Source organism: Dreissena polymorpha, chromosome 15 (genome assembly GCF_020536995.1).
Source record: "Dreissena polymorpha isolate Duluth1 chromosome 15, UMN_Dpol_1.0, whole genome shotgun sequence".
In the NCBI taxonomy this organism is placed as follows: Eukaryota; Metazoa; Mollusca; class Bivalvia; order Myida; family Dreissenidae; genus Dreissena; species Dreissena polymorpha.
This window is the reverse complement of record NC_068369.1, coordinates 55,904,650-55,931,685: the sequence shown is the minus strand read 5'-3', so window position 1 is coordinate 55,931,685 and position 27,036 is coordinate 55,904,650. Positions and strand designations below refer to the sequence as shown.

The 27,036-nt window shown below is 35.2% G+C and overlaps 2 protein-coding genes across 6 annotated transcripts in view; one reads left to right on the top strand and one right to left on the bottom strand.

The window, feature by feature from the left end:
• The window catches only part of LOC127860122 (39S ribosomal protein L40, mitochondrial-like), a 250,497-nt gene that overhangs the window by 10,565 nt on the left and 212,896 nt on the right, over positions 1 to 27,036 (bottom strand). Inside the window, exons 1-2 of one of the 5 annotated variants that reach the window (XM_052397964.1) lie at positions 8,652 to 8,808; positions 1,028 to 1,117 (exon numbers count right to left, since the gene is read on the bottom strand). The exons of 2 other annotated variants lie outside the window; for them this stretch is intronic. In XM_052397964.1, the coding sequence (XP_052253924.1) occupies positions 1,028 to 1,117; positions 8,652 to 8,683 (122 nt within the window). In that variant the 5' untranslated portion in view covers positions 8,684 to 8,808. Of the gene's footprint in view, positions 1 to 1,027; positions 1,118 to 8,651; positions 8,809 to 27,036 lie in introns of those variants that run through there. 2 more of the 5 variants (XM_052397965.1, XM_052397967.1) reach the window with 2 other exon arrangements.
• Positions 8,903 to 27,036, top strand: part of LOC127860117 (DNA polymerase epsilon catalytic subunit A-like) — a 131,222-nt gene continuing 113,088 nt past the window's right edge. Inside the window, exons 1-9 of the mRNA XM_052397948.1 lie at positions 8,903 to 9,064; positions 11,463 to 11,589; positions 13,971 to 14,051; positions 17,876 to 18,013; positions 19,020 to 19,162; positions 19,413 to 19,481; positions 20,042 to 20,174; positions 20,957 to 21,175; positions 21,622 to 21,707. Of these exons, the coding sequence (XP_052253908.1) occupies positions 9,003 to 9,064; positions 11,463 to 11,589; positions 13,971 to 14,051; positions 17,876 to 18,013; positions 19,020 to 19,162; positions 19,413 to 19,481; positions 20,042 to 20,174; positions 20,957 to 21,175; positions 21,622 to 21,707 (1,058 nt within the window). The 5' untranslated portion in view covers positions 8,903 to 9,002. The remainder of the gene's footprint in view (positions 9,065 to 11,462; positions 11,590 to 13,970; positions 14,052 to 17,875; positions 18,014 to 19,019; positions 19,163 to 19,412; positions 19,482 to 20,041; positions 20,175 to 20,956; positions 21,176 to 21,621; positions 21,708 to 27,036) is intronic.

Below are 27,036 nucleotides of genomic sequence, written 5' to 3'. Positions count from 1 at the left end.
TCAAAATGCACGCCAGAGTTATCTAACTTTGCCTGCCCAGTCCCCTCATGATAGTAAGTAAGTGTTCCAAGTTTGAATGCAATAGCATTGATACTTTCTGAGAAAAGTGGACCTCAACGCAAAACTTAACCAAAATTTTCAATTTTCTAAGTATAAAAAGGGCACATAATTCTGTCAAAATGCACGCCAGAGTTATCTAACTTTGCCTGCCCAGTCCTCTCATGATGGTAAGTAAGTGTACCAAGTTTGAATGCAATAGCATTGATACTTTCTGAGAAAAGTAGACCTAAACGCAAAACTTAACCTGACGCCAACGCCGACGCCAACGTCAAGGTGATGACAATAGCTCATTTTTTTTTTCAAAAAATAGATGAGCTAAAAATGGATATTTAATGATTTTTTTCATAAGACCATGTTAAATGCTAATATTCAGAAAATTTTAGGGGAACACCAAATTATTTGAACACATTTTTATGGGACAAGTCTACAATTGTAGATGAAAAAGGATATGTTGTGTTCATGTGGTTAATGTATAATCAAAATGTGCACAACCCTTTAAAGAAAAAACTTGATTTACTGGAAAACACTTGTTCTTTAAATACATACACATCAAAGTTTTTGCTCATAAAGGCAAAAAACATGCAAAAACAATATCTCTTGTATTTTTATAAAATAAATTAATCCATTTATTCCTAGTGGACTCTTCCATCCAGGACCATCCTTCTAAATTGGATCAAGTGATTTCCAAAATGAGGGATGCCTAGTATATTTATTTCTATATTAAGAATATTTCTTTTCCTTTAAGCAAACAGCGCAGACCCAGATGAGACACCGCATCATGCGGCGTCTCATCTGGGTCTACGCTGTTTGCCAAGGCTTTTTTTCCAGACGCTAGGCATAAATGGGTTAAATCAACCAAATAAATCGTAACAAACACATCACCTGTTACCATCAACACCAATATGCATGTCTTTTGTGGAGAAATGTATGCTCAAAAGAAAAACTTGATAAAAAAATGTTATCAAACCTTAAGCAGAAGTTTTGAATTGAAGATTCAATCCATCTTACGGAGGTTCCAGAGATAGATGTATCACCAGATCTTATTTGAAGAGCTTTCCTGAGATAGATGATGTATAATTATTGCATATTTTCAAATTCGGATTTATCAATTGCAATAACTTACAAATTTTCATGAACCATGGACATGTTTGAAACGTGTATTATTATTATTCTACAAGTACGCCATATAGTGATTATCATTTACATGCAATATAAGTTGATTTAATTTGCCCATAAGGGAAATAGTTTATTAGGCTTATATTACTGATTAAAGTGTTGCCTGGATTCCAGGCTGCATGTTTACATGAAAAAGCTGGTTGCAGGGAGTTGGATTAATGCAACTAAGTTGTTAACTAAATTTTGGTTTTCCCATAAATTTTTCTTAACTTAAGCATTTTGCATGCTCTAAGTTGTTCTTCTTTTTGCCAACCAGAGTGCCGGAATTAATCTTGCCTTAGAAATCACTGTTATGTTTTAAGCATAGAAACCAAATTGTTAAACTTGTTCAAAAAAGGTTGCGTATGCGAAAAAGTAGCCCAAAAAAAGTAGCCCAAAAAAGGTATCAGAAAGTGTCTTGTTCTTTCTAACATATCACAGTCTTAAAATATAATTTTCTTCAATGCATTCAGCTTTGAATGCTGTTTTGTGAACATGCATAGTAAATGCATTCATTTCTTCAAAGTATTGATTTATTTGTAACACTAAATTTCGTAAGGATTGGAATCAGAATACTGTATTTTTCATTTTGTTAAATATAGTAACGTCGCCAAAACAAACTCGTATTGTAATTTAATGACAATTTAATAACATATACATAATGCCATATCCCCAACATAAACACAATACCCGAGTAACCATATCTGTACGACCTATATAACCTATAACTATAATTCCCTAAATCACCAGAAGAAATACATGGGGGCTTAATGTTTATACTCCAAAAATAAAAAGAACGGTTTTTCGTAAAAGGGGTAAAATTTGAAAAGATGAAAAATGGACATATAATGGCCAAGATATACAAATTGTTAACAATTTTAATTATCTCGGCACTGTTTTGAATTACACTGGTAGTTGTTACTTTAAATCAATAACATTTGGTTGGAAAAGCCCTTAAGGCTATGAATATTTTACTTTATAAATGCAAGCAGTATGATCTTAAGCCAAAATTATTTTGTCAGTTGTTTGATTCTTTTGTTGGATCTATTTGTTGTTATGCCTCTGAAATATGGGGTTGTAATAAATCAAAAGATATCGCACGCATTCATTTTAAGTTTTGTAAGAGATTGTTAAATGTGAAAATAAACACATGTTACGCTACAGTTTATGGTGAGCTAGGCAAATATCCATTATATGTAAACAGATATGTAAGAATTGTTAAGTATTGGTTAAAAATTATTAACAGTAAAAATATTATTATACAAACTTGTCTACTTGAATTGAATAAATAAGTATAGCGTTGTCTTTTACTTTTTAATGTCGTCCTTTCTCAATCATAATATATCAACTGACACAACAATAACAAGATGACGTGCATGTATATGACGTTATTCGGCGGCGTCACACAACGGCGCGCCAACGGCGGCGTCACACGACGGCGCGCTAAATTCCCAACATTCTCCGGGCCACGAAATATTAATATTCACTTACAAAATATGCTTATTTAAAAAAAATAATTAAATCTTCTGATGTTTTTGAAACTTCAAATGTCCATAACATCAGAAAGAGTTTAACACTTGATTGCACACAGTTAAAGTCAGTTGTCGTCACAGTGTACTTCTAGCGGGTATAATTTGATGATAGGTCTGGTGGTGATTCGACTTGATGTACTGAGGCGCGCATCCCTCGTCAACCCATCATTTCCGGTGAGAAGCTCTTCTACCACAGCCAGGGTCCGCTGAATTTGCCGTTTGAAGTCGTCCTGCACAATAACAACGTCGCCCAAAGGTAAAGTCTTTGGTGATAGTTCATTCCCCAACGTTACATGTCGTGTTATCACACAACGCGCACAGGCTCCCGTGCGTCTTATCGAACAGTACTGTCCCCGATGGACTCACGAATATCTGACGTCACTGAGGGAAATCCAAACGTAAGGCGGCAACAATCATCAGACTATACCTTTGGGCGACGTTGTTATCGTGCAGGACGACTTCAAACAGCGAATTCAGCGGACCCTGGCTGTGGTAGACGAGCTTCTCACCAGAAATGATGGGTTGACGAGGGCCGCGCGCCTCGGTACATCAAGTCGAATCACCACCAGACCTATCGTCAAATTATACCTGCTAGAAGTACACTGTGACGACAACTGACTTTAACTGTGTGCAATCAAGTGTTAAACTCTTTCTGATGTTATGGACATTTGAAGTTTCAAAAACATCAGAAGATTTAATTATTTTTTTTAAATAAGCATATTTTGTAAGTGAATATTAATATTTCGTGGCCCGGAGAATGTTGGGAATTTAGCGCGCCGTCGTGTGACGCCGCCGTTGGCGCGCCGTTGTGTGACGCCGCCGAATAACGTCATATACATGCACGTCATCTTGTTATTGTTGTGTCAGTTGATATATTGTTATGATTGAGAAAGGACGACATTAAAACGTAAAAGACAACGCTATACTTATTTATTCAATTCAAGTAGACAAAACTGTTTATATGCAAGCATTAAATGATTGTAATAAGGGATGCAACAATTGGGTCGCAAATGTTAAACAATTGTTAAACGATTAAGGATTTTCCTCTGTTTTTGAAGCTGCAAATATAACTAATAGTCAGGCTTTTGTATGTGAATTAAAATGCAGAATTATTGACACCTTTAAACAAGAATGGTTTGGTGATATGAATAGAATTTCTATTCTAGATATGTATAGAATGTTTAAAGTGATCTTTTCACGGTTTGGTAAATTGACAAAATTGAAAAAATTTGTTTCAAATTCGCAAATTTTCGTTATAGTTACAGCGATTTTCCTTGTCCAATTGGGAAAAGTACCCGTACCGGTCCAATTGGGAAAAATCCAGTCGTGAAAACCTCAAAATTGGGAAAAATCGAGTCGTGAAAACCTCAAATTGGGAAATTGGTGTATTTGATTTTTTGCTCCCAAATACTTTAAATTGATAAACAAGTGTTTTCAAGCTGTCAATATTATATAAACCTAGGTTCAAGCTATAGAGCTGCAAAGGGAAACTAACTAAATGTTGCTTTAAAAAAAAAAAAAAAAAAAATTTTTTTTTTTTTTTTTTTTTTAACTTTAATTGGGAATTTAAGGACAGCAATTGGGAAATTTGTATTTTTTTTCGTCATTGGAAAAGTGCCGTTTACCGGTACTTTATAAAGAAGGAGGAAAATCGCTGAGTTATGATATTTGTGAGGAAACAGTATTACTGAACATTTACCATAGTCTAATATAGCCATTTTATGTATCTTTTGACGATTTGAAAACCTAAAAATTATAAAGCGTTGCAACGCGAAACGATTGAATAATTTGGAGAGTTCTGTTGTTGTCATTTAAATTTCCGAAACTACGAAAATTGCTTATATAAGGTATAAAATACTTAAACTGTGTATACCCAGCGGAATAGCCGAGAGGTCTTATGCGTTTTTACTTCAGACTAACTCCAGAACTCCGGGGGTCACTGGTTTGAGCCCTGGTACCGGCTACTTTTTTTCCTTTTTTAAATTTTATTCTTGATTTTTTACTTGAGCTTTTAAGATCCAATTTTAACATTTATCAATATAAAGCATTTAATGACAAACTTCAAAATATGCCAAAATCTGTGAAAAGGCCCCTTTAAAACCACTCTTGAATATGAAAACTAATTAGATTTATTACCCAAGAGTCTACATTTATACTTTGTGAAATTAAGGGCTTCTGCCCATCCATTGAGAATTCAGGAAGATACGCAGGCAACAATATTCCCCGTGAAGAACGTTATTGCTTGTGTTGTAATCAACGGGACATAGAGGATGAATTTCATTTCATTTGTGATTGTTCATGTTACCGTTCTATACCGCAAAAATTCATAAAACGTTTTTATTTCATAAATCCATCGGGTCTTAAGTTCCATAGTTAATGAACATCAACTTGTAAATTTGAAGTATTAAACGTATGTAAATATGTAAAGGAAGCATTAACTGTACGAAATGCTATTTTAAATACCACTACTTGAATTAATAGTTTAACTTGCTTGTAAGAAGTGTTTATATCACTTTTCAGTCACTGATATTATTTCATTTGTAATAGTTTGTCCTTACTGCCTTTACAATCATTATGTTTCTCCTTGTCAAAATCGTTATTGTTCTCTGTTCTCATTTTGTGTAGAAATGTCAGTTCATTGAATTTAGTTCTGAAGTTTCGTTTAACTTACTAACCTACCGCAACCCAAGTTTGACGACACTTAAATTCAATGATGTTCTATTTGTATTGATTAAATGGATGATTATTGTCTTGGAATCATTTCAAAGTAATACAGCAGAGTTTAAAATTATTATTTTGTGCTATTAAACATTTCATTATTTCTTTCATTATTTGCTAACTATTGCTTCATGTAACTGTTACATTGTCGAATTTGGGTCACACTGGGATATATACATGAGTATATTGATTTGATTACTTATTATAGTATACTGATTCGTGACATTACTTTATTTATATTACTATGCATTAAAGACGATGTACCTATGTATAAGTCTTAATAAACTGTCTGTTCTGTTCTGTTCCTAAATAAAGTCACAGGTACTTGAAAAAAAATTTGGTCCTTATATATAATAAGAGAAAAGGTATCCAACGATGATTTCACAGGTGTATTGAATAACACAATGCAACAGCATAAACGATCAAGCAATGCACACATATGTCGTTGTGGTTGTCAGCAGGAAGGGTCCATCTATGATAAAACACCTTTAATTTGATGAAAACCGTCGTATGTCCAAAACAGCCAAAAGTTTCACAAATGGCACCCCAAAATGAAAGTGTGTAATTCCGAACGTCCAGCTGTCAGTAATGAATGAAGGCGATTTTCGGTCGATTGTTCACACTTAAACAAGAACTTTGCTATAAACTCCACATACGTTTGTCATTTACTCAGTTTGACATGGAACTACGTCGTTCATTGGTAACGGCACAACAAAAAATACTAAGAAAACGTAGAAAATACACAAAATATTATATTTTATGTTCAAACTGAATCCATTTTATTGATGAAACGCGGTAAATTTTTATCGTGTTATCGATTGGTTGAATAAGTTGTAAATAATAGAACAAGTTTACCAATTTTATTTTCAACCAAAAGAAACGTCTTCTGTCTGTAACACCGATTTCTGCCTCAAAATGATGGTCGTGAAAGTGAAAGTACACTAAATTTGTTGTTTCTTCTGAATTTCCGACTTTTTACCGTTCAACTGGGACATAAGAACGTCGTACAGGGCCCTCAATCTGTCAAATCCACGGCCGAAATTCGGCCGCATTCCCCCCCCTGAAAAGTATACTTTTTTCCCCCTTTTTTTATAGACAGATGTCTCATGATTATTATATCTCAATTCTATTTTAATTTAATCTTTTCAAACATACTAAATTATGAAATAAGCAATGAATATAGTGCAAACATGTACAAATGTAATAATTAGAGAGTAACTAAAAAAACCCGCTTCCCCTAAAATGGATTGAGGGCCCTGTCGTAGTTCGAAGACGAAGGTAGTTAATGAAAAACATTTGTGGACTTTATTAGGGCTTAACACTAACTTTTTCTTCAACTAGCCCATTTGGGCTAGTAAATGCAGAACCTACTAGCCCTGACCAATCTTTCATGTGCCCTTACCCAAGTATTATCAAAACCTTTATATTTATCATTAAACTTGTATTATCTTGTGCGTGGAGATGCGCAATGATGATAGGTACTGGCGTGTTTTACCAGGAAAACCGCCGGGGATTTTCTGAATTGTCGGCCTCTCTTTTATTGCAATCAGAGGGTTCCAAATATATTTCGAGATACGATCCGTTTGTTGTCTCCAACTTCACTCTGGGATTAAATTGTCATCTGATCATACTGTTTTTAGATTTCTGCATCTTTGAAAAGCTTATTTAAAACACAGTTTCAAGCTTCCTGAAAAGTCCCAAACAGTCTCTGTTAACCGGACAGGCTGATGGAAAAGTATGCCTGTCCAGACAAAAATTCACCTGACCAAACAGTGTGACTTTATAACTGAAGAATTTAGTAAAGTTTAACTCATATTTATTGCAATGTGCAGCCTGTGTATAAGTATTGGACAACTATAAGTAATTGATTTTGGAACATATAACATCATATCATTATGTGTTCTTATGCAAATGTAAATCACTGTAATTTTAAAATATGTGATTCATTCAATATAATATGTAATTATGAAGTCAACTTGTACAAAATATACTTTTATATATTCTCCGTACAATATCAATCTTTTACAAAACTATCTGTTTTATATTATCAAAAATAAAATGATATACAGATAAAACGATATTACACTTATATAAGCACATTTCCGTGTTATTTAATGCGTTCCGACGATACTCAAAGCAAAACATTGCTTATATATGATGATGACAACTTCAAATTTGACAATTTCGATCATTTGAATAAGCATTTTTTCATGTGCAGTTTTTTGTTCCAACCTTTGTAATAGGATAGATGGTTATATGTCAGAACAATGAAATAGACGTTTTCGAAAAACAAAGGGAGAGTACTCTTAAGAACAAGTAATGCATAGTGTTCTTAATGACAAAAAGGCTCGAAATTCACGAAAAGAGTGATTCCAATTGGATGTTATCGTTCTTTTGGCAAGTATTAGACTTTTCGGTATTTAGTCATATTTTGTTTAGCCTGTCATAAGGACCGGCAATATAAGAAACTTCGCCGGACCGTAAAAAATTTTGCCGGACAAGACCGGAGGTCCGGCCTTTTCAGGAAGCCTGCAGTTTATTGATATAGAACGCATAATCCCACCCAAAATACACACGACAGGTCGGGCATGTTCCTTGGACATTGGCTAGCCCGGACCTAGGTACAGGCAGTGAATGTCGTTCGGACGTGCCTTAGTGTTAAGCCCTGTTTACAGCAATGTTCTTATTTTATTGTGAAAAATCGACTGAAAGTCGCCTTCATTCAATACTGACAGCTGGACGTTCGGAATTACACACGTTCATATTGGGGTGCTATTTGTGAAACTTTAGGCTGTTTTGGACAAACTTGGACGATTTTCATCAAATAAAAGGTGTTTTATCATAGATGCCGGACGGCGGACCCTTCCTGCTGGCAACCACAAAGACATATGTGTGCATTGTTTGATCATTTATGCTGTTGCATTGTGTTATTCAATACACCTGTGAAATCATCGTTGGATACCTTTACTCTTATTATATGTATAAGGACCAAATTTTTTTTTTCAAGTACCTGTGAATAAAGTATAGTACAGTGTAGCCTGATATTCACTTTCGCGAAAATATGTTGCAAACGTCTTTTCATATTATGTTAATAAAAAAAAACCATTTAGCCATGTTGCTTTTATTTACCATATTTTTTAAGTTGACTGCAAATGCAAAATATTTAATACTATTGTAACGAAATACCTCAACAACAATGATTTAGTGATGACATTCATTCCAAAGGATGTCGAATTTTTAATTCTTGAGATCCGAAAATTATTATTTCACTTGTATGGACAAATCATTATAAAGTGTAGTTAGATATCATGAAGTTGTATTGTTGTTATCACATATATTTTAACCATCAATATTCAAGTTGAAAATTTTGTAGAAAATATCAAACATCCTTAAATATTTTCGTAAAATAATTTTTTTGTAGCTTTAGTACCCCAAAGTTCAAGGACGTTCATTCGCGCCAAACACAAAAATTACCGGGAAAAATAGCCGCCTCATGTTGCGAACAGGAAAAGGAGACTGAGCAGAAAAGACGGTAAAATGGTTCTTCAAAACAGTGGGAAATTTAAAAATGAGCAACATCAGAGCGAACAACAGTCTGGGTAAGTGTGTAACACATTTCGCGAGTGTTTAAATCTTTATTTAAAAAACTTATTTTCGCCGAATTTAACGAGTTCCATTTTTGTCATAATTAAAATAAAAACTATATTTGCAATGCCTAAATTCAGGACACTTAAATTTGAAGTATGTTTCTCTTCGTTGCGGTAATATGCATTATTTTTTTAGGCACGAATTGTTTTGAAACCACATTCGTCAATTTCTGTCGGCAAAAGTTTTACAGTAACTTGCCTTATTCTCTTATTTTAACACCAAAGTAGAGAAAAAAGCCCTGCATGTGGCATCTTGTACATTCAAACGAATTAAAAATTGTAATGTATTAAGTCTATATTGAAAGTCAACTTTAGAGTGTAAGTTGACTATGTTCGGTTTTCATGGGAGAGCTTTTCTAACCGTGATTGGGTGAGGTTTGTCTGACCCATTGAATTTAAAGAATTTACCTACCTGAAGACCTTGCATTTTAAAGAAATGTTTGTGAAAAATCAGCACAACTTAATTGAGCATGAACATGTCAATTGTTAAACAAAAGTCCGAACAATAAAGTGCATTTTGCTTTATTTGTTTTGTTCTTATTTATAATGAAAGAAAATCTTTTTTTTTATTGGAGAAAAACAGCTTTAAAGATGTCTGTTTATGTTGGCTGTTTTCAACAAGATGGAATTGAAGCGTAGTTATACCATAGGCCAGTTCATTGTTATTGTTTTGATTCCCGATTTTCACGCATGCGCAATGCACTGGTAGTCAAAAGCATTGCTTGCAGCTAACGCAAAGCATATGGATAACGAGACTTGTTTAGTCAATAAATCGAAAAGAAACTAAAAAACAACACCTAAATAGTATTTTAAAAATATCATGTTTAGTGCCAAAAGAATGCTTTAACACATTTATTTGCATTTTAAAAGAACGCGTCATTAGCATAAAAGTAATTAAGATTGTCTGAAGACTGAACGACAGAAAATTCGACGCAACAAAGAGCTCTATGCATTAGCCGTATAATTATTTGCAGAAAAGCTTCAATAAAAATAATGATACATCTAATTATAAAATTATAATTATCAATTGCATGCGTAAACTAGAATAATAAAAAATTAGTGATAGCTAGAATGTGTCAGTGTTTCATTGAAAATAAACGTACTACAAAGCCCTATTAAAAGCGAAGTTCATGACGGTATTTACATGTGATTTTAATTTGGATGGGTGTTGTTCAGAGAATGACTTGAGGAATATTAACATTCAACTGAAAAACACAACCTCACATGATGTAAATTGAACTGTGTATTCATGTATTTTGTAAACTCGTTACTAGTGATCGAGTATGAGTGACAACTATCTAACATTTAACACACACGCACAAACACACACACACATACAACATAATATATATACATATATAATATAATATATACACATTGTTTCATTTTTATTTACCCCCATTGATGTCAAACGTAATTTCTTGTTTTTATGATGTATTTCGTGCATTGCCGTAACATTACATCTTCATACGGAATGACTTATTTATAATTAACCGATGACCGCTAAATACGTTAAATATTTTTTATTTACATTTTATAATTCATAAATACTTTATTTTTTATAAATAAAACGGGCTTGTATCTTTACCGTGTTCAATTTCCGATTATCTATAGACTTCAAATTTGTACAATAATTATGTAACATATCTAATTGCATAAGCAACTGTTAAGTATGTCGGTGGTAAATTTATTCAACCAAATGCCTAGTTACTTAATACTACCAGAATGAAGACATGGTGGCATCATCAATTGCGTTTAATGACCAGATTGTCATCTGCCACCTAGTGTGATTTATGACACCATGTTGTTAGTTAGGTCTGGACAATATCTGATCAAAACGAGATAATCGGATTAGGCAGAACAAAGGGGCAATTAAACACCGGAATACAAAGGCTTAAACGATTTTAAGATTGATGAAAACAATCAAATGAAAACTATTGCATTTAATTTAATTAAATGTTTATTTAATGTGTCAACATGTTAGTTTTCCCGGACCAGGGTAAAGGTCCCTGCCCAGACAAATACCATTATGGTTAATTTGTAAATGTTTTTTATTTGGATTTGATCTTTTTATTCATTGTGTTCAATCTTAGTTGTTTCAGTAACGTAGAACAACTTGTTGGCATGTTGAAAAATAAAATCTAAATATAATCGTTTAAATTTAATCAATCACGCTCTATTTCTCCCCATTGATTGTATCTTTCTTTTGACTACCAATATAGCCCGGATGTAAACACGCAGGTACGCGTGACGTCACGCGTGAACTGGTCTATTGATGGTTATATCCTTGATGCAGGGGTGATGATGGGATAAAACATTGACAGTGTCTTCTTGGTCTGTTACTCTCTAGGAAGGAAGAGTCGTCAGAGAAGCGTCTTTCCAGAGCCAAGTTGAATGATGAAATTGACCTGAAGTTTGGCTATGAAAGGTACAAGGATCCACAGGAGCGATGTGGCTGGCTCATCAACATGCATCCGGTACTTGTGAACATCAATACTTCTTGTTGCAAGTCATTGATACAGTACTTGATTTTATCTTTGACATGTACATTAGTTTTGAACAACACTTACACGAATGGGTAAATGGGTCTATATTAATAAGGCTCCACTTTTGTTAACTGAATGCACCACCTTTCTCACACATTTGTATTCATAGAGGTCTTTAAAAAAAGATATCATCTTGGCGCTTTTGGAGAAAACCCGAGGTATTGTAATAGCCAGCTTGACGTCTGCCATCTGCGTCGTGCTAAAACCTTGACATTTTGTTAAGTTTTTGAACATTGGCCCTAAAATCAAGTTGCTTACACCTATAACTTTGAAACTTCATATGTAGATGCACCTTGATGAGTTCTATGCGCCACACCCATTTTTGAGTCACTATTTCAAAGTCACTGACCTAAAAAAAAAAAATTCTGACAAGCTTTCATTTATTAAAAAATGCACCGAAGCCAAGCATGACACCCGTTATGTGCTGCTCTTGTTAGCGAGCCTGTTTTCGGAGAAAACCGGAGGTATTGTCCTAGCCGTCCGCCGGCGTCGTGCTTAAACCTTTACATTGCCTCTAAAATTAAAGTGCTTCCTTCTTCAACTTTGAAACTTAATATGTAGATGCACCTTGAGTTCTACATGCGACATTTTGGGTCAAAGGTCAAGGTCACTGACCTCTAGGTTTTTTTGGCCCGATTTTATAGCCGAAATTGGGCTATGTTCCCAATCACAAAAAGTTTACTTTTTTCCGAAAATGTGGCAAAAATTCCCAATTTCAAAAAAAAATGCACGATTTCCATGTGGATTACAGCCGGTTGCTTTCATCAGTCTTCTTAGTAACTGGCCAGGATTTCTGTGGCAATTACATATACGTCACGAGTCGTCTGCATGATTTAACTGCAGGTATTGCCAGTCTACCAGGGCTTACTCTGCCATTCGCCAAATTAGCCAATGGCTACAAATTGACCTATTTGGCTAAAGAAAATTCTACTTGGCTACAACTTTGTCTTCATTTAAACTTAAAAATAGCCCAAAATAGACGAATTTTGCCAAAACAAGGCGAATTTGGCTAAAGAAACTTTTGAGCCAGGGGAAGCCCTGTCTACGAGAGCTGTCATACCAAGCATGCGCTCTCATTGGCCAATATTGATTTCCAATGCAACGACGCTCCGCCTGTAGGCGGGCTTTAGTTGGGTAAAGTGACAAAGCAGTGTTTTTTTTCACCTATAGGGGAATGGTGGCGGGGCCCGTCCAAAGGGGAAAAACGCGTCGTTTTTTTGGGAAAAGGGGAAAATTAAAAATTTACTCTTTTATATGTAATTATATTATTATATGAATACACATGTATGAATGAATGTAATATTCACAGCTGAATGTCTGTCCTTTTTCTTAAATATATATCAATGATTTTTTCAACATTAGTTTGAGACAGTTCAGCCTTCATGCACAGTCTTAGTTTTCCTAGCCATTTTGAGTCTAATTGGGATTTTTTTAATCGATAAAATGGAAAATTTGAGCATTTTTTATCAATAAAATGGACCAAATTGGAATGTTTTTATCAACAAATATTGACACAATATAGATACATCAGGCCTTTCCCTGGCCATTTTGGGAAAAAAATGCAATTCATGTTAAATTTCCTGATTTGGGAAAAACTAACTTAATATAACTCTTTATAATAATTCAAAATCATATTAATTATAGTTATATACTTTATTAGTTGTTTATGAAATAAATTTGAGATATAACAGGGCTCAACATTAACCGAAAAACCAACTTGCCCTACCAGGCCAGTACTTCCAAATCTACTTGCAATGAACGTAAAGCAACTTGCCCAAACATTAAATATCACATCAACTGTAAACCTCATATTGTTTAATAAACCAAAATGATACACCACAAAACCTTTTTTACTTTTGAACATTAAACAAAATGATTACAGCAATTAAAGTCTAAATTAAATGCTCTTTGTTCTTTTTTGCACTTTTCCGGGCGGACAACTAGATTATAAAATAACTTGCCCAGACCCAACTTTTACTTGCCAGGGGCAATAGGACAACCATTAATGTTGAGCCCTGTATATTTATCATAAGACATTTTTTTACTTTTGGAGTGGATTTTTTCTACAAAATGGGGGAAAAATATATACTCTTTTTTGAGGAAAATGGGGTCGAATATCGGCCCCGAAATTGCCTTAGAAAACGTCATATTTGGGGGAAATATTATATATTAAAAAAAAGATAACCACAATAACTTAACATATTAATTAATGCAAATTAATTGCACAAATTATTAATAAGAAACAGCCCTGTCTAAGCAGTTAAGCTGCAAAGGATTCTCATTTGTATTATTACTGCATGTTATGTTTGTAGGCGGATGTTATGGATGAAGACAAGCGCTTGGTCAGTGCAGTGGATTATTACTTCATTGAGGACGACGGTGGGAGGTTTAAGGTGAGTGCTTGACTTTGCTTTGAAACTACTGGTGTTCCTATGCAGAGTATGGTCATCATGGCATGAGGATAGTCCATCATTCTTATTCTGTTGACTTTTTATGTCCCGCACTATAGTAGTGGGGGACATATTGTTTTTGCCCTGTCTGTTGGGTCTGTCTGTTTGCGCCAACTTTAACATTTTGCAATAAATATCTATATTGAAGATAGCAACTTGATATTTGGCATGCATATGCATCTCATGGAGCTGCACATTTTGAGTGGTGAAAGGTCAAGGTCATCCTTCAAGGTCAGAGGTCAAATATATGTGGCCCAAATCGCTTATTTTATGATACTTTTGCAATATTGAATAAAGCAACTTGACATTTGGCATGCATGGGTATCTCATGGAGCTACACATTTTGAGTGGTGAAAGGTCAAGGTCATCCTTCACAATGTCAAGGTCATCCTTCAAAGTCAAACGTCATATAGGGGGACATTGTGTTTCACAAACGCATCTTGTTAAATTTCTATTCAATGTTGTGGAGGTGGGGCTTTAATACATTTGTCGAGAAAGGCTGTTTTTCACAACTTTGGGAAATTCATGATTCAAATTTCACATTTTCAAGAAGTTTGCGACTCAATTTTTCACATTTTTAATATGTTAACTTTTATAATTTTCACAATTTTAGAAAGTTCATTTTTGCACAAGTTTGAACAGTTTGGGACTCATTTTTTTACATAATTGGGGGCCAAGGCTGCTGTCTTGTTTTCTTAAACTTTCAAGGTTCATATGATAAAAATAAATTGTATGCATGACATAGACCAGCGATTTGCAGTGCCTTTCCACAGGCCATTTAACGATCCCTCACCGAGGTGCTTGAATTTCAAAATCAGAGTCCCCGGGGCGCTTGAAATTTTCAGATCAGTGTATTTTTCAGTAAAAGAAAGTTGAGATTGTCAAACAAAGTCATGGTTTCTCTATCAGTGTATCAATATTCCCTGTTTTAAAGAGCACACGGTACCTACTTTCACAAGTAATTGCCATAAACACCACATAGGGTAATGGATAATCCACTGATAAGAAAATCACATGACGAGCGTATCGATTATTCTAGCCATATTACACAGTCATTTAAATGCTGACAAGGATGTATCGGGTAACTTTTCAGTTGTCAAACTGTGATGTTTGTCGTCCAATCGGTTACGCGAATGCATATGAGGGTAGTGTTTTTCCCAGGAGGGCAAAGGGGCATGGCGCATTACTTTAAAAAAGGGCATTTTAGCGCGCAGTTTAGGCAAAAAAGGGCAAAAACGTTCCGTGAATACCTGAATTAGGGAAAAACATGTAATCGCATCAGAGGCAGTTGTGGAAAAAAATATTAACAAGCACATTTAATGGTATTAGATGTATTAACTGATTTATATTAATATATTTACCTTGCAATGTACATTTAAGTTCCATGCTGTTTCAATAAACTGTACAGCACGACAAACATAATAAAGCAATATATGCATATGAATCTGATTATACACAGATCCACTAACATTTAATGAAACCATGTTTGTCTTATCCCATTTTCTAACAATAATCTTGACAGATGTTTAAAATAACATTGCGAGTAAATTCATCGCTAACAATATGCAAACACTCGTTTCCGTGACATACATCCACTGAGTAGATTACAAATAAATAAATAATGTTGTTGCTATCTAAAACATTTTTATGCATTGTTGACTATCACAGACATTTCATTAATTCCTTCTTAATGTATAATCTCCATCGTTTATTCGATCGTTTACGACGTTATTTGCCATTTTTGCCAAGTCACAATTTTATTCTGTATAGTCCGCCATGTTGATAAAATGTCAAATGATGTAAGCGACAGGTGCGCATAGAAACGTTGAGTCGTATACGCGATTCGCATTTTGTTAAATTAGTATACGTCTCAGTAATTATTTCAATAATTAGATCTAATTATCTTAAAGACGAAAACGATAAACAATAAATTTGTTTCTGATTTTAAATGAAATTATGCGTAAAAATATATGTTTTGATATAACTGAATAATGCATGCAGTGCACAATTGCCACGAGAATAACATCGAGTTTTTCATCAAAAGTCTCCGAAGTAATGATTTTATCGTTGAGGAGTACACGTTGCCGACGGAAAAGTGCGCTTGGTATAACATAGCCTTCCGCATTATCGATTGATACTGACACAAGGTTATTCAGGCATGACTAATTCACAGCTTTGGAGCAGTCAGTAAGACCTACCTATAAATCGAGCACTGTAATAGATTAAATCTGCTCAATTTATATAGTCGATTACACGTCTCTTGAGTAAATCAAGCTCAGTCAAAGCAATACAGACAATCAAGGAAGCTGATTTTGCGGACCAAGTTAGATCGTATGGCAATAAAGATGTTATCGATAAGGGCGCGTGGCGAAATTTGCCTTTGAAAAAAAGGGCGCGTGGCGAAATTTGCCTTTGAAAAGGGCAGAGTGGCGATCCGGGAGGGCGGCGTGGCTTTTTGCCACGCTAAAATGGTCTTGGAAAAACACTAGAGGGCGGGTTAAATATCTACAATTATTTTTGATTGGCGTCAGGGAACGAAGTAAGAGTTTATCACATCTTAATTAGCAAGGGCTTGTACCATTTACGTAATATAAAACCGGTGACTAGAACAGTACATTAAAGACGGTTTCGGGCATCATCATCACACCTTTTTACTGTAAACAAGTGTTACCTATGACTCATAATTAATATGATAAATTAATTGCAAGTGTCGAACAATTAATTACTTGTTGTGCAAATAACTCCCGGTAACAATTATGCGATAATAATTTAATTCCAGCACATGCATATTTCATCATGTCCATTTATAGAACTGATTCACCTCGTTTTTCTGACATTTATTCGACATGTAATGCGCTTTAACAAATTTTTGTTGAATTGATTAGCACACCTGTAAATGTTAGTATCGAAGACTGATGATGGCAGTCGGCCGTAATCCTGATGGACAACATGAATTTCATGCATAATTCTATCAAAACGTTTATTCGACTCGTAAAGTGTTTAAACAAATTATCGTTGAATTCATGACGCAACTATTAATATTTGTTGAAATCTCAAATGGGAATAATTAAATTTGTAATCAGAAACCCATTCCCGTAAGTCGATGTTAACGCGTTTTTAATCCGAAACACACTTCCGAATGTAAATGTTACCGCAACGTTAAAATATTCTTGCTTCAAATTAGCAGTGCAAATTTATTTTGTGTCTAACCTTTTTCTCAATTAAAAAGTTCACGAAAATTTTGCATCGTGTACAACGTTGCGTCATTTGTCTAGAAAGCGTGCGTGTATTTAACAAGCACACAACACGTCAGGGGATTGACGCATGTTCAGAGGCAATATTTCATCTAATCTATAAATAGTCACTTACAATTTATTTGATACTATAGAAAAATGGCAAAGTTTGTTCGAGTCGAGATTTTACTATCTGTGCGGGAAAGTTTTAAAACAATATTAAAAATATATATATATATTAATGACTGGAGGATTTTCTTGAAGAGTCATAGCACACCAAATGAAGTCTTTTGACGCTGTTTTTCTTTGAGTTATAATGCACCACAGAACGTGAATTGACACGTTAAATTAAAAAAAATCAACGTCTAGAGGGGCCACCCCTCCCGAAACCACCCCTATCAGCCCCGGGGCGCCTGACATAAATCCTGTGGAAAGCATTGGAATTGTTATAATTTATCTTTTGAAGTGCTTGTGTATCAGAAGAAGAAAAATGTGTCTATATGCTATGAACAAATATGCACCGACTTATTGTAGGCCACCCTACCATACAAGCCCTACTTCTATGTCTTGTGCAAGAAAAGCACAGAGCGTGAGGTAGCCGCCTACTTGACAAAGAAGTTCTCTGGGAAGATTGCATCAGTGGAGACTGTAAACAAAGAAGACTTGGAGCTTGTATGTTTCCAAAAAAAATAAAATACATATGTTTTTATGTCCCCCACCACTATAGTGGGGGACATATTGTTTTTGCCCTGTCTGTTGGTTTGGTCAAACTTTAACATTTGCCATAAGTTTTGCATATTGAAGATAGCAACTTAACATTTGGCATGCATGTGTATCTCATGAAGCTGCACATTTTGAGTGGTGGAAGTTGACGGTCATCCTTCAAGGTAAAAAAAGTCAAAGCGGCGCAAAATGGGACATAGTGTTTCTGACACATAGTGTTTCTGACAAACACATTTCTTGTTTTATCTTGGACTTGTTTTGTGCCTGTCAGCAAATTGTAAGTCATGAAATCTTTGTCTCCATGAAAGTCTCAAAATCATTACTGAAACCAGGGTCAAGTACCCTCATAACAATTGCCAGCCTAATTTTCAGTTTACTGGCCAGTTGAATATATATTGTTTCTAAAGTTTTTAACCAACCATGACGATCGATATTCAAGCATTTTTTATTGGACCACCCACATATTCACTTGCTTTGTCTAAGAGCTAGCAGATGTATGTGGAGACTGCTATCTTCCAAAAAATTATATGCAATATAGAAGTGCATTAATTTAATATTCTAAATGTCCAAAATTGTTTCTGGATGGCTCAACATTTTATTTTGACACAAAGGAAATTACAGAATATAATGTATTGATCTCTTCATTGCAATTATTAAATAAAAGCTTGTCCACGTCAAATTTTACTACTTCAATGTTTTTATGTATGTCCTCATTTCCACCTCTGCAACTGTTGATTCCTCTTCATTTAAGTGCTGGAACCGAATTTTGAAGGCCTTTGCTAACAGTTTGGATCCAGATGAGACGCCACAGAACATGGCGTCTCCTCAGGATCCAAACTGTTTGCTAGTCTGATTGTATTCTTTGAAAAAAAAAATCAAAGAAAATGCAAATTTAGAAATTCAGCAGACAACAAATTTCCCAGCATGCAAATAGTTAAATAGTGCTTGTTTGTAGCCCAATCATTTGGTGGGGTTGAAGAGACAGTACCTGAAGCTGTCCTTCCTCAGTGTGGAGGACCTAACCAAAGTTAAGCGCGAGATTCAGCCAGCAGTGAGAAAGAACAAGGAGCGGGACAAGTCACATGAGATTTATACAAGGTTTGGGAGACCACTGTTGCAATTTGCAGTGAAATATAATTAATTTGGTGGACTTTTGGTGAACAAATTACAGACCTATTGATGTATCGCGATTCTAACAGACGGGTTAATAAACCATTATTTACTTAAGAAATAATAGAGAACTCTTCAGAGTACTCCCATTTTAAATACAATGCTATGCAATTAAGATGTTACAAAATAACAACAATTTATCATGTGGAATACAGTGTCGGTTTGCCTTGTGTTTCAGTTATTATGATGATGATGATGTGACCAACAGGAAGATAGTAGACCAGATGGACAATATTGTGGACATCAGGTTGGATTGTAGGATAAGAAAATGAGATAACGCAACTGAGTCTAAAAATGCTAATCCAGTGTTCTTCAGAAGCACCAGAAACCAGCGATTTCACCGGTTACATTCAATCTGGATATTTGCTCCTCTTCCCCAAAATATCAATTGAAATGGTGCAAATACAACTGTTTTATTGCTTAGATGCCGGCTAATGTGAAAATATAACTGGCTACTTATTATTTTGGAGAACACTGCTAATCATTGTGACTTTCTCCAAAAATTTAAGTTTGTTGCGAAATTCCCACATGCAAGAGGCATTTGTTGCAAGGAAATGAAACCTTTGTGAGACTTATGAGCTTCCTGGGACTTCTAGTGTACAGTAGGGTTCATTTTTCCATTAATACATATGCTATGCATAAACTACAGGTATTGCCAAAGTTATTCTAGTTACTTAGTAATCTCTAGTGCTAATCAAAGTGTGTCCTCATTTAGATTATAAAAAACAACACAAAAACATTATATTTTTTTGCTGAAACTTGAATATTTATTCTGTTGTAAAGTTTTGATCTCTCTACTTTTTTAAGGGAGCATGATGTGCCGTACCATGTGCGCGTCTCCATAGACCTCAACTTGAATGTGGGTCATTGGTTCTCCATTCGGGGACAGGGAAGTCAACCACCAGAGATCAAACGCAGAGAGGACCTCATGCATCGTCCTGTATGTTTATTTAATTTTGCATTTTCTTGCACGAATATTGTCATTTATATAGAAATGATGAGTGGGTACAGCAGTTTGGCCTCTCAGATTGACCCGTCATGCATGCAAATCAATTTTTTCAGAACATTTGGATAAAATCCAGAAGGCTCGGATCTATTAACATGGCATCAGAAATTGATGTATTGTCTTGTTAAATAATCCCTGATTATGTACAGCAATAACAGTTAAATTAAGCACAATTCTCAAAACCCTGTTATCTAGTGGAAGTAAACTTAAAAGGTTAAGGAATGGAACAGATTAAAAAAGTTTTCTTTTTTGCTTGGCTGATTTCGGAGAAAACTCTAGGTATTGTCATAGCCAGCTTATCATCAGGTGTCGTGCTAAAACCTTGACATTGGCTTTAAAATCAAAGTGCTTCCACCTACAACATTAAAAATTCATATGTAGCTGCACCTTGTTGAATTCTGCACGCCACACCCATTTTTGGGTATCTAGGTCAAAGGTCAAGGTCACTGTGACCTCTTAAAAAAATTCTGACAAGCTTTCATTTATTTAAAACTGAACCTGCAGCCCAGCGTTGGCACCCGCTATGTGGTGCTCTTGTTAAATATGGTAATAACGTAAGAATTTAGCTTTGCTTGTTGAAATTCCTAACTTTTATGACTGCAGATACAGAAGTATACCTCAGTTTTCCTTATTAAAATCTCTAAAACCTGGGTCTTCTTGGATTTTGAAATGTTTGAAAGAATAGCTTAGAAGTAGAGAAGTCCTATATGTTGAAGGATCCAGTTGTGCTGGCCTTTGACATTGAGACCACAAAGTTGCCACTGAAGTTTCCGGACTCCTCGGTTGACCAGATCATGATGATCTCCTACATGATTGACGGTCAGGGCTACCTCGTCACGAACAGAGAAATCATATCACAAGATATCGAGGACTTTGAGTACACTCCCCGCCCCGAGTTCCCGGGACCTTTTACCATCTTCAATGAACCTGATGAGGTGGGCTGTACATGTAATAATAACATGATTTGTATAACTGGGATTGTTTTATTTTGGAAATCTTGATTTTGGGGATCTTTTGCAGTTTCTGAGATCAATATATTTCTGGATAGTTTTTATTAGGGTATTGGGCTAATCGCAGATTAATTGAAACATGCTGCTGTAGAAAACTTACAAATAAGAAGACACTATATATTTTTAGGTGAAGTCTGGTATATTTTTAATCTAATGAAGTCCGTCATTGCTTATTTGGAGCATCCTTTTAAGGGTTAAGCTTATGCACTTGTTTTTTTTGCTACAGTTTATAATAATGATATTGCAGTCATGGCTCAGTAAAAACCCCCTTGTACATTCCCCAGTTTGAATTGCAAAATGACCTGACCTTAGGACATGTTCATAGGTCAGTTGTATGATGTATATTAATAACGGCTTTTGTTTTCTTTCAGTTCACGATGCTTAAAAGGTTTTTTGACCATATCCTTGAAGTAAAACCACATATTTTTGGTACTTACAACGGAGACCTCTTTGACTGGTAAGATTGTGCTTGTGTTTCACTTGTAATGTCACTCAACATAGAACAAAGCCAAAAGAATTGTATCATCTCAGGTTTATTAATAAACGGGCAAAATACTATTGATTTCTGATGTATTGGCCTTTTGGATGGTATAAGTTGTTTTAGGTGTTGTTTTTATGCCCCCTTTCGAAGAAAAGGGGATATATAGTCAGGACTCGACATTAACGGTAGTCCGACTGTCCAGGAAAACTAAATTGTTAGTCTGGACAAGTAAATAAAGAATTTGCTAGTCCGACAGGACAAGTGGTCTTTATAATTTAATTACTGAGAAAAAATGCCTTTTAAATTTTTAATCAATTATTTATGTGGAGTTACCACAAAAACTGTCGATTATATTTTGTTTACATTTATACGACAAAGCGCGAGATATTCTGATATTTTCAATTGATACTACACCGTACTCAGGACTATAGATAACCATTTCGTATCAACATGTTTTAAATAATTAAAAGGAAATTTGTGCACAAAAACTAAGAAAGATATTACAGATATTGACCTTATTGAGATAAGCGAGTATTGTTGCACACTTGAGGTTATGTTTTCATTTAATAAAACACGGAAACGTTTACATAAAAAAACAAATGCGAAGCTGTCAAACTTCGAATCGAAGGTACGATTGGTTTGTATAATTAAATTATATTACAAAATACCGAAATTTAAATTACATGTACAATAATTTGAAATAATGTTTAAAATGTATTTTTCTTTTAAAATCAGTCAGGTTTTATTCGATTTAAATATGACTTTCTTGTTATTGGATTTTTTCCGCTACACTGAATTCCAGTTTCGATACAAAATGGCGGAAGAAAATGTTGTGTCAAGTTCGGGTTAACTTAAGATGTGGACACCTATTTCTGCTTAACAAACAATAATTTTGGCATTAAAAGAAAGATAAATCTTTCATCTCTTAGTTCTAAATTTTTTCGTACTCTGAGCGAGAAAAAAGTTAAGGGTTGGCGGTAAAAAATAGGGTCGGTCTGGTCAACGGCTCCAGGCATATTTTTATCTTTGGCCCTTCGTTTATTTATATTAACATGCATTTTGAACGATAAAAGTCTTTATGATTTGATCATTTTGTATTATTTCATTATTTTGCAAAGTACTGAGCAGAATAAGATATAATAGTCGGGACAAGTGAAATTTTGGTCTACATGTCCGACCGGATAAGTGGCTTCAAAAGTTAATGTTGAGCCCTGATAGTTTTCGCTCTGTCTGTCTGTCAGTAGACTGTCCGTCAGTCTGTCACACTTTTCATGTCCGCTCTCTAATTCACATAGTTTTTATCCGATCTTTACGAAACTTGGTCAGGAGTTCAGGGTCTTCCCCAGGCCATTTAAGCGCCCCTTGCCGGGGCGCTTGAATTTCGAAATCAGAGTCTCCGGGGCGCTTAAAATTTTCCGATCAGTGTATTCTTCAGTAAAAGAAAGTGGAGATTGTCCAAAAAAATCAAGGTTTTCCTATCAGTGTATCAATATTCCCTGTTTTAAAAGAGCACTCGGTACCGACTTTCACAAGTAATCGCCATAAACACCACATGGGGTAATGGATAATCCACTGATAAGAGAATAGCATGACGCGCGTATCGATTATTCTAGCCACATTACACGGTCATTTAAATGCTGACAAGGATGTATCTGGTAACTTTCCAGTCGTCAAACTGTGAAGTTCATCGTCCAATCGGTTTCGAGAATGCTTATGAGGGCGGGGTTAACTATCGACCATTATTTTTGATTGACGTCGGGCATGAAGTAAGAGTTTATCGCAGCTTGATTAGCAAGTACTTGTACCATTTGAGTAATATAAAACCGGTAATTAGTACAGTACTGAACATTAAAGACGGTTTCGGGCATCATCATCACACCTTTTTACTGTAAACAAGTGTTACCTATGACTCATAATTAATACGAGAAATTAATTGCAAGTGGTAAACAATTAATTATTATAGCGGTTACAATTATGTGATAACAATTTATTTAATTCCAGTACATGTATATTTCAACATGTCCATTTATAGAACTGATTCACCTCGTTTTTCTGACATTTATTCGACACGTAATGCGCTTTAACAAATTTTCGTTGAATTAATTACGCACACTTGTAAATGTTTCGTCCGATAATCGATAGAAGACTGATGATGGCAACCGGCCGTGATCCTCGTGGACAACGTGAATTTCATGCATAATTCCGTCAAACCATTTATTCGACTCGTGAAGTGTGTAAACAAATTATCGTTGAATTTATAACGCAACGGTTAATATTTGTTGAAATCTCAAATGGGAATAATTAAATTTGTACTCCGAAACCCATTACCGTAAGTCGATGTTAACTTGTTTTAATCCGAAACACACTTCCGAATGTAAATGTTACCGCAACGTTAAATATTTTTGCTTCAAATTAGCAGTGCAAATTTATTTTGTGTCGAATCTTTTTCTCAATTAAAAAGAGCGCGAAAATTATGCAGCATGTACAACGTCGCGTCTATTGCATACAAATGGCGTGTATTGAGCGTTTTAACAAGAACACAACAGGTCAGGGGATTGAAGCATATTCAGGGGCAATATTTCATCAAATCTATAAATAGTCACTTAAAAATGGCAAGGGTTGTGTTAAAGAAATAACTGAAAGCTTTTATCGTAAATATTTACCAGAAAGAGATTGATAAAAACGGAATAAACGGGATTATCGGGTAATAAATAGAAACTTGAAAAATAGTAAGTATACAGTAATAGAGTCGGATTGAAATGAATGGTTTGGGGAATCGTTCGAGTCGAGATTTTACTATCTGTGCTCAAAAAGTTTTAAAACAATTAAACAATATAAAAAAATATATTTTTAAATGACTGGGGGATTTTTTTGAAGAGTCATAGCGCACCAAATGACGTCTTTTGACGCTGTTTTTCTTTGAGTTATAACGCACCACAGAACGTGAATTGACACGTTAAATTAAAAAAAATATCAACGTTGGGAGGGGACACCCCTCCCGCACCCACCCCCGGGGCGCCTGAACAAATTCCTGGGGAAGGCACTGGAGTTGTATCTAGACAATACCTAGATCAAGTTTGAATATGGGTCATGCCAGCTCAAAAGCTAGGTCAAGGGGTCGAAAAAACTAATTTAAGGGAAGTAATAAGCTTTAAATGGACATAATTATCCGACCTGCCAAATTATATATTTTTGTTAAATAAATCAAAGCGGCACAATAGGCGGCATTGTGTTTCAGACAAACACATCATCATGGTAAAAGGTCAAGGTCATCCTTCAAGGTCTAAGGTCAAAAATACTAATCCAAGGGAAGTAATAAGCTTTAAAGGGAGATAATTATTCAATATTGAACATAGCAACTTGATATTGGGCATGCATGTGTATCTCATGGAGCTTAGCTGCACATTTTGAGTGGTGAATCTTCAGTGACCAAGGTTAGGATACCATCTTTAGACGGTGCCTAATTTCTAGTGAAATAGATAGATTACATACATTAAAAGCTGCCTGTATTGTTAATTTCATGCAATATATAATAAAGGTATGAAAATGCTCTTATGGCCTCAATTGATTTTTAGCTCATCTATTTTTTGAAAAAAAATTATGAGCTATTGTCATCACCTTGGCGTCGGCGTTGGCGTCGGCGTCCGGTTAAGTTTTGCGTTTAGGTCCACTTTTCTCAGAAAGTATCAATGCTATTGCATTCAAACTTGGTACACTTACTTACTATCATGAGGGGACTGGGCAGGCAAAGTTAGATAACTCTGGCGTGCATTTTGACAGAATTATGTGCCCTTTTTATACTTAAAAAATTGAAAATTTTGGTTAAGTTTTGCGTTTAGTTCCACTTTTCTCAGTAAGTATCAATGCTTTTGCATTCAAACTTGGTACACTTACTTACTATCATGAGGGGACTGGGCAGGCAAAGTTAGATAACTCTGGCATGCATTTTGACAGAATTATGTGCCCTTTTTATACTTAGAAAATTGACAATTTTGGTTAAGTTTTGTGTTTAGGTCCATTTTATTCCTTAAGCATCAAAGCTATTGCTTTCATACTTGCAGCACTTACTAACTATCATAAGGGGACTGTGCAGGCAAAGTAATGTAACTCTGACTGGCATTTTGACAGAATTATGTGCCCTTTTGATACTTAGAAAATTGAAAATTTGATTAAGTTTTGTGTTTAGGTCCACTTTATTCCTACAGTATCAAAGCTATTGCTTTTATAATTGCAAGATTTATGAACTATCATAAGGGGACCGTGCAGGCAAAGTTATGTAACTCTGACTGGCATTTGGACGGAATTATGGGCCCTTTATACTTAGAAAATTGAAAATTTGGTTAAGATTTATGTTTTGGTCCACTTTACCCCTAAAGTATCATAGATATTGCTTTCATACTTGGAACACTCACAAACTATCATAAGGGTACAGTAAAAGGACAAGTTGCATAACTCTGGTTGTCATTGTTACGGAATTATGGCCCTTTTTTGACTTAGTAACTTTTAATATATGGTTAAATTTTGTGTTTCGATCCACTTTACTTCTTAAGTATCAAGGCTATTGCTTTCAAACTTCAAATACTTACATGCTATCATGAGGTTACTGTACCTGGCAACTTGAATTTTACTTTGACCTTTGAATGACCTTGACTCTCAAGGTCAAATTATTAAATTTTGCTAAAATTGCCATAACTTCTTTATTTATGATTAGATTTGATTGATACTTTGATGAAACTTCTCTTACCTGACATACCACAATAGACTCCACCCAAACCATCCCCCTTGCCCTCCCCCCCCCTCCCCCCCTCCTCCCTCCCCCCCCTATTTTTTTTTTGTTTTGTTTTTTTGTTGTTTAAGATCATCTCACAAATGACCACCACACCCTCACACTATACCCCCCCCCACCACCCCACCCCCCCCCCCCCCAATTTTTTTTTTGATTTTTTTTTTTTTTTTTTTTAAGATCATCTCACAAATTACCACCACACCCTCACACTATCCCCCCCCCCCCCCCCATTTTTTTTTTAAAACGGTTATGTTTGAAATACCGTCCAACTATCGCACCCAACCACAACCCCCCCCCCCCCCCCCCCCCCCCCGCGATTTTTTTTTTTTTTTTTTTCGCTTTTTTGGAAGATAATGTAATAAATGTCCACAACCCCACACTATACACCCCTCTTCACTCCACTCCTCCCTCCATTGTGATTTAAAATGAGAGTCCCTTCACCTTTAAAAAGAAAATAGATGAGCGGTCTGCACCCGCAAGGCGGTGCTTTTGTTTTTTTTTGTAACACATAAAATTTGA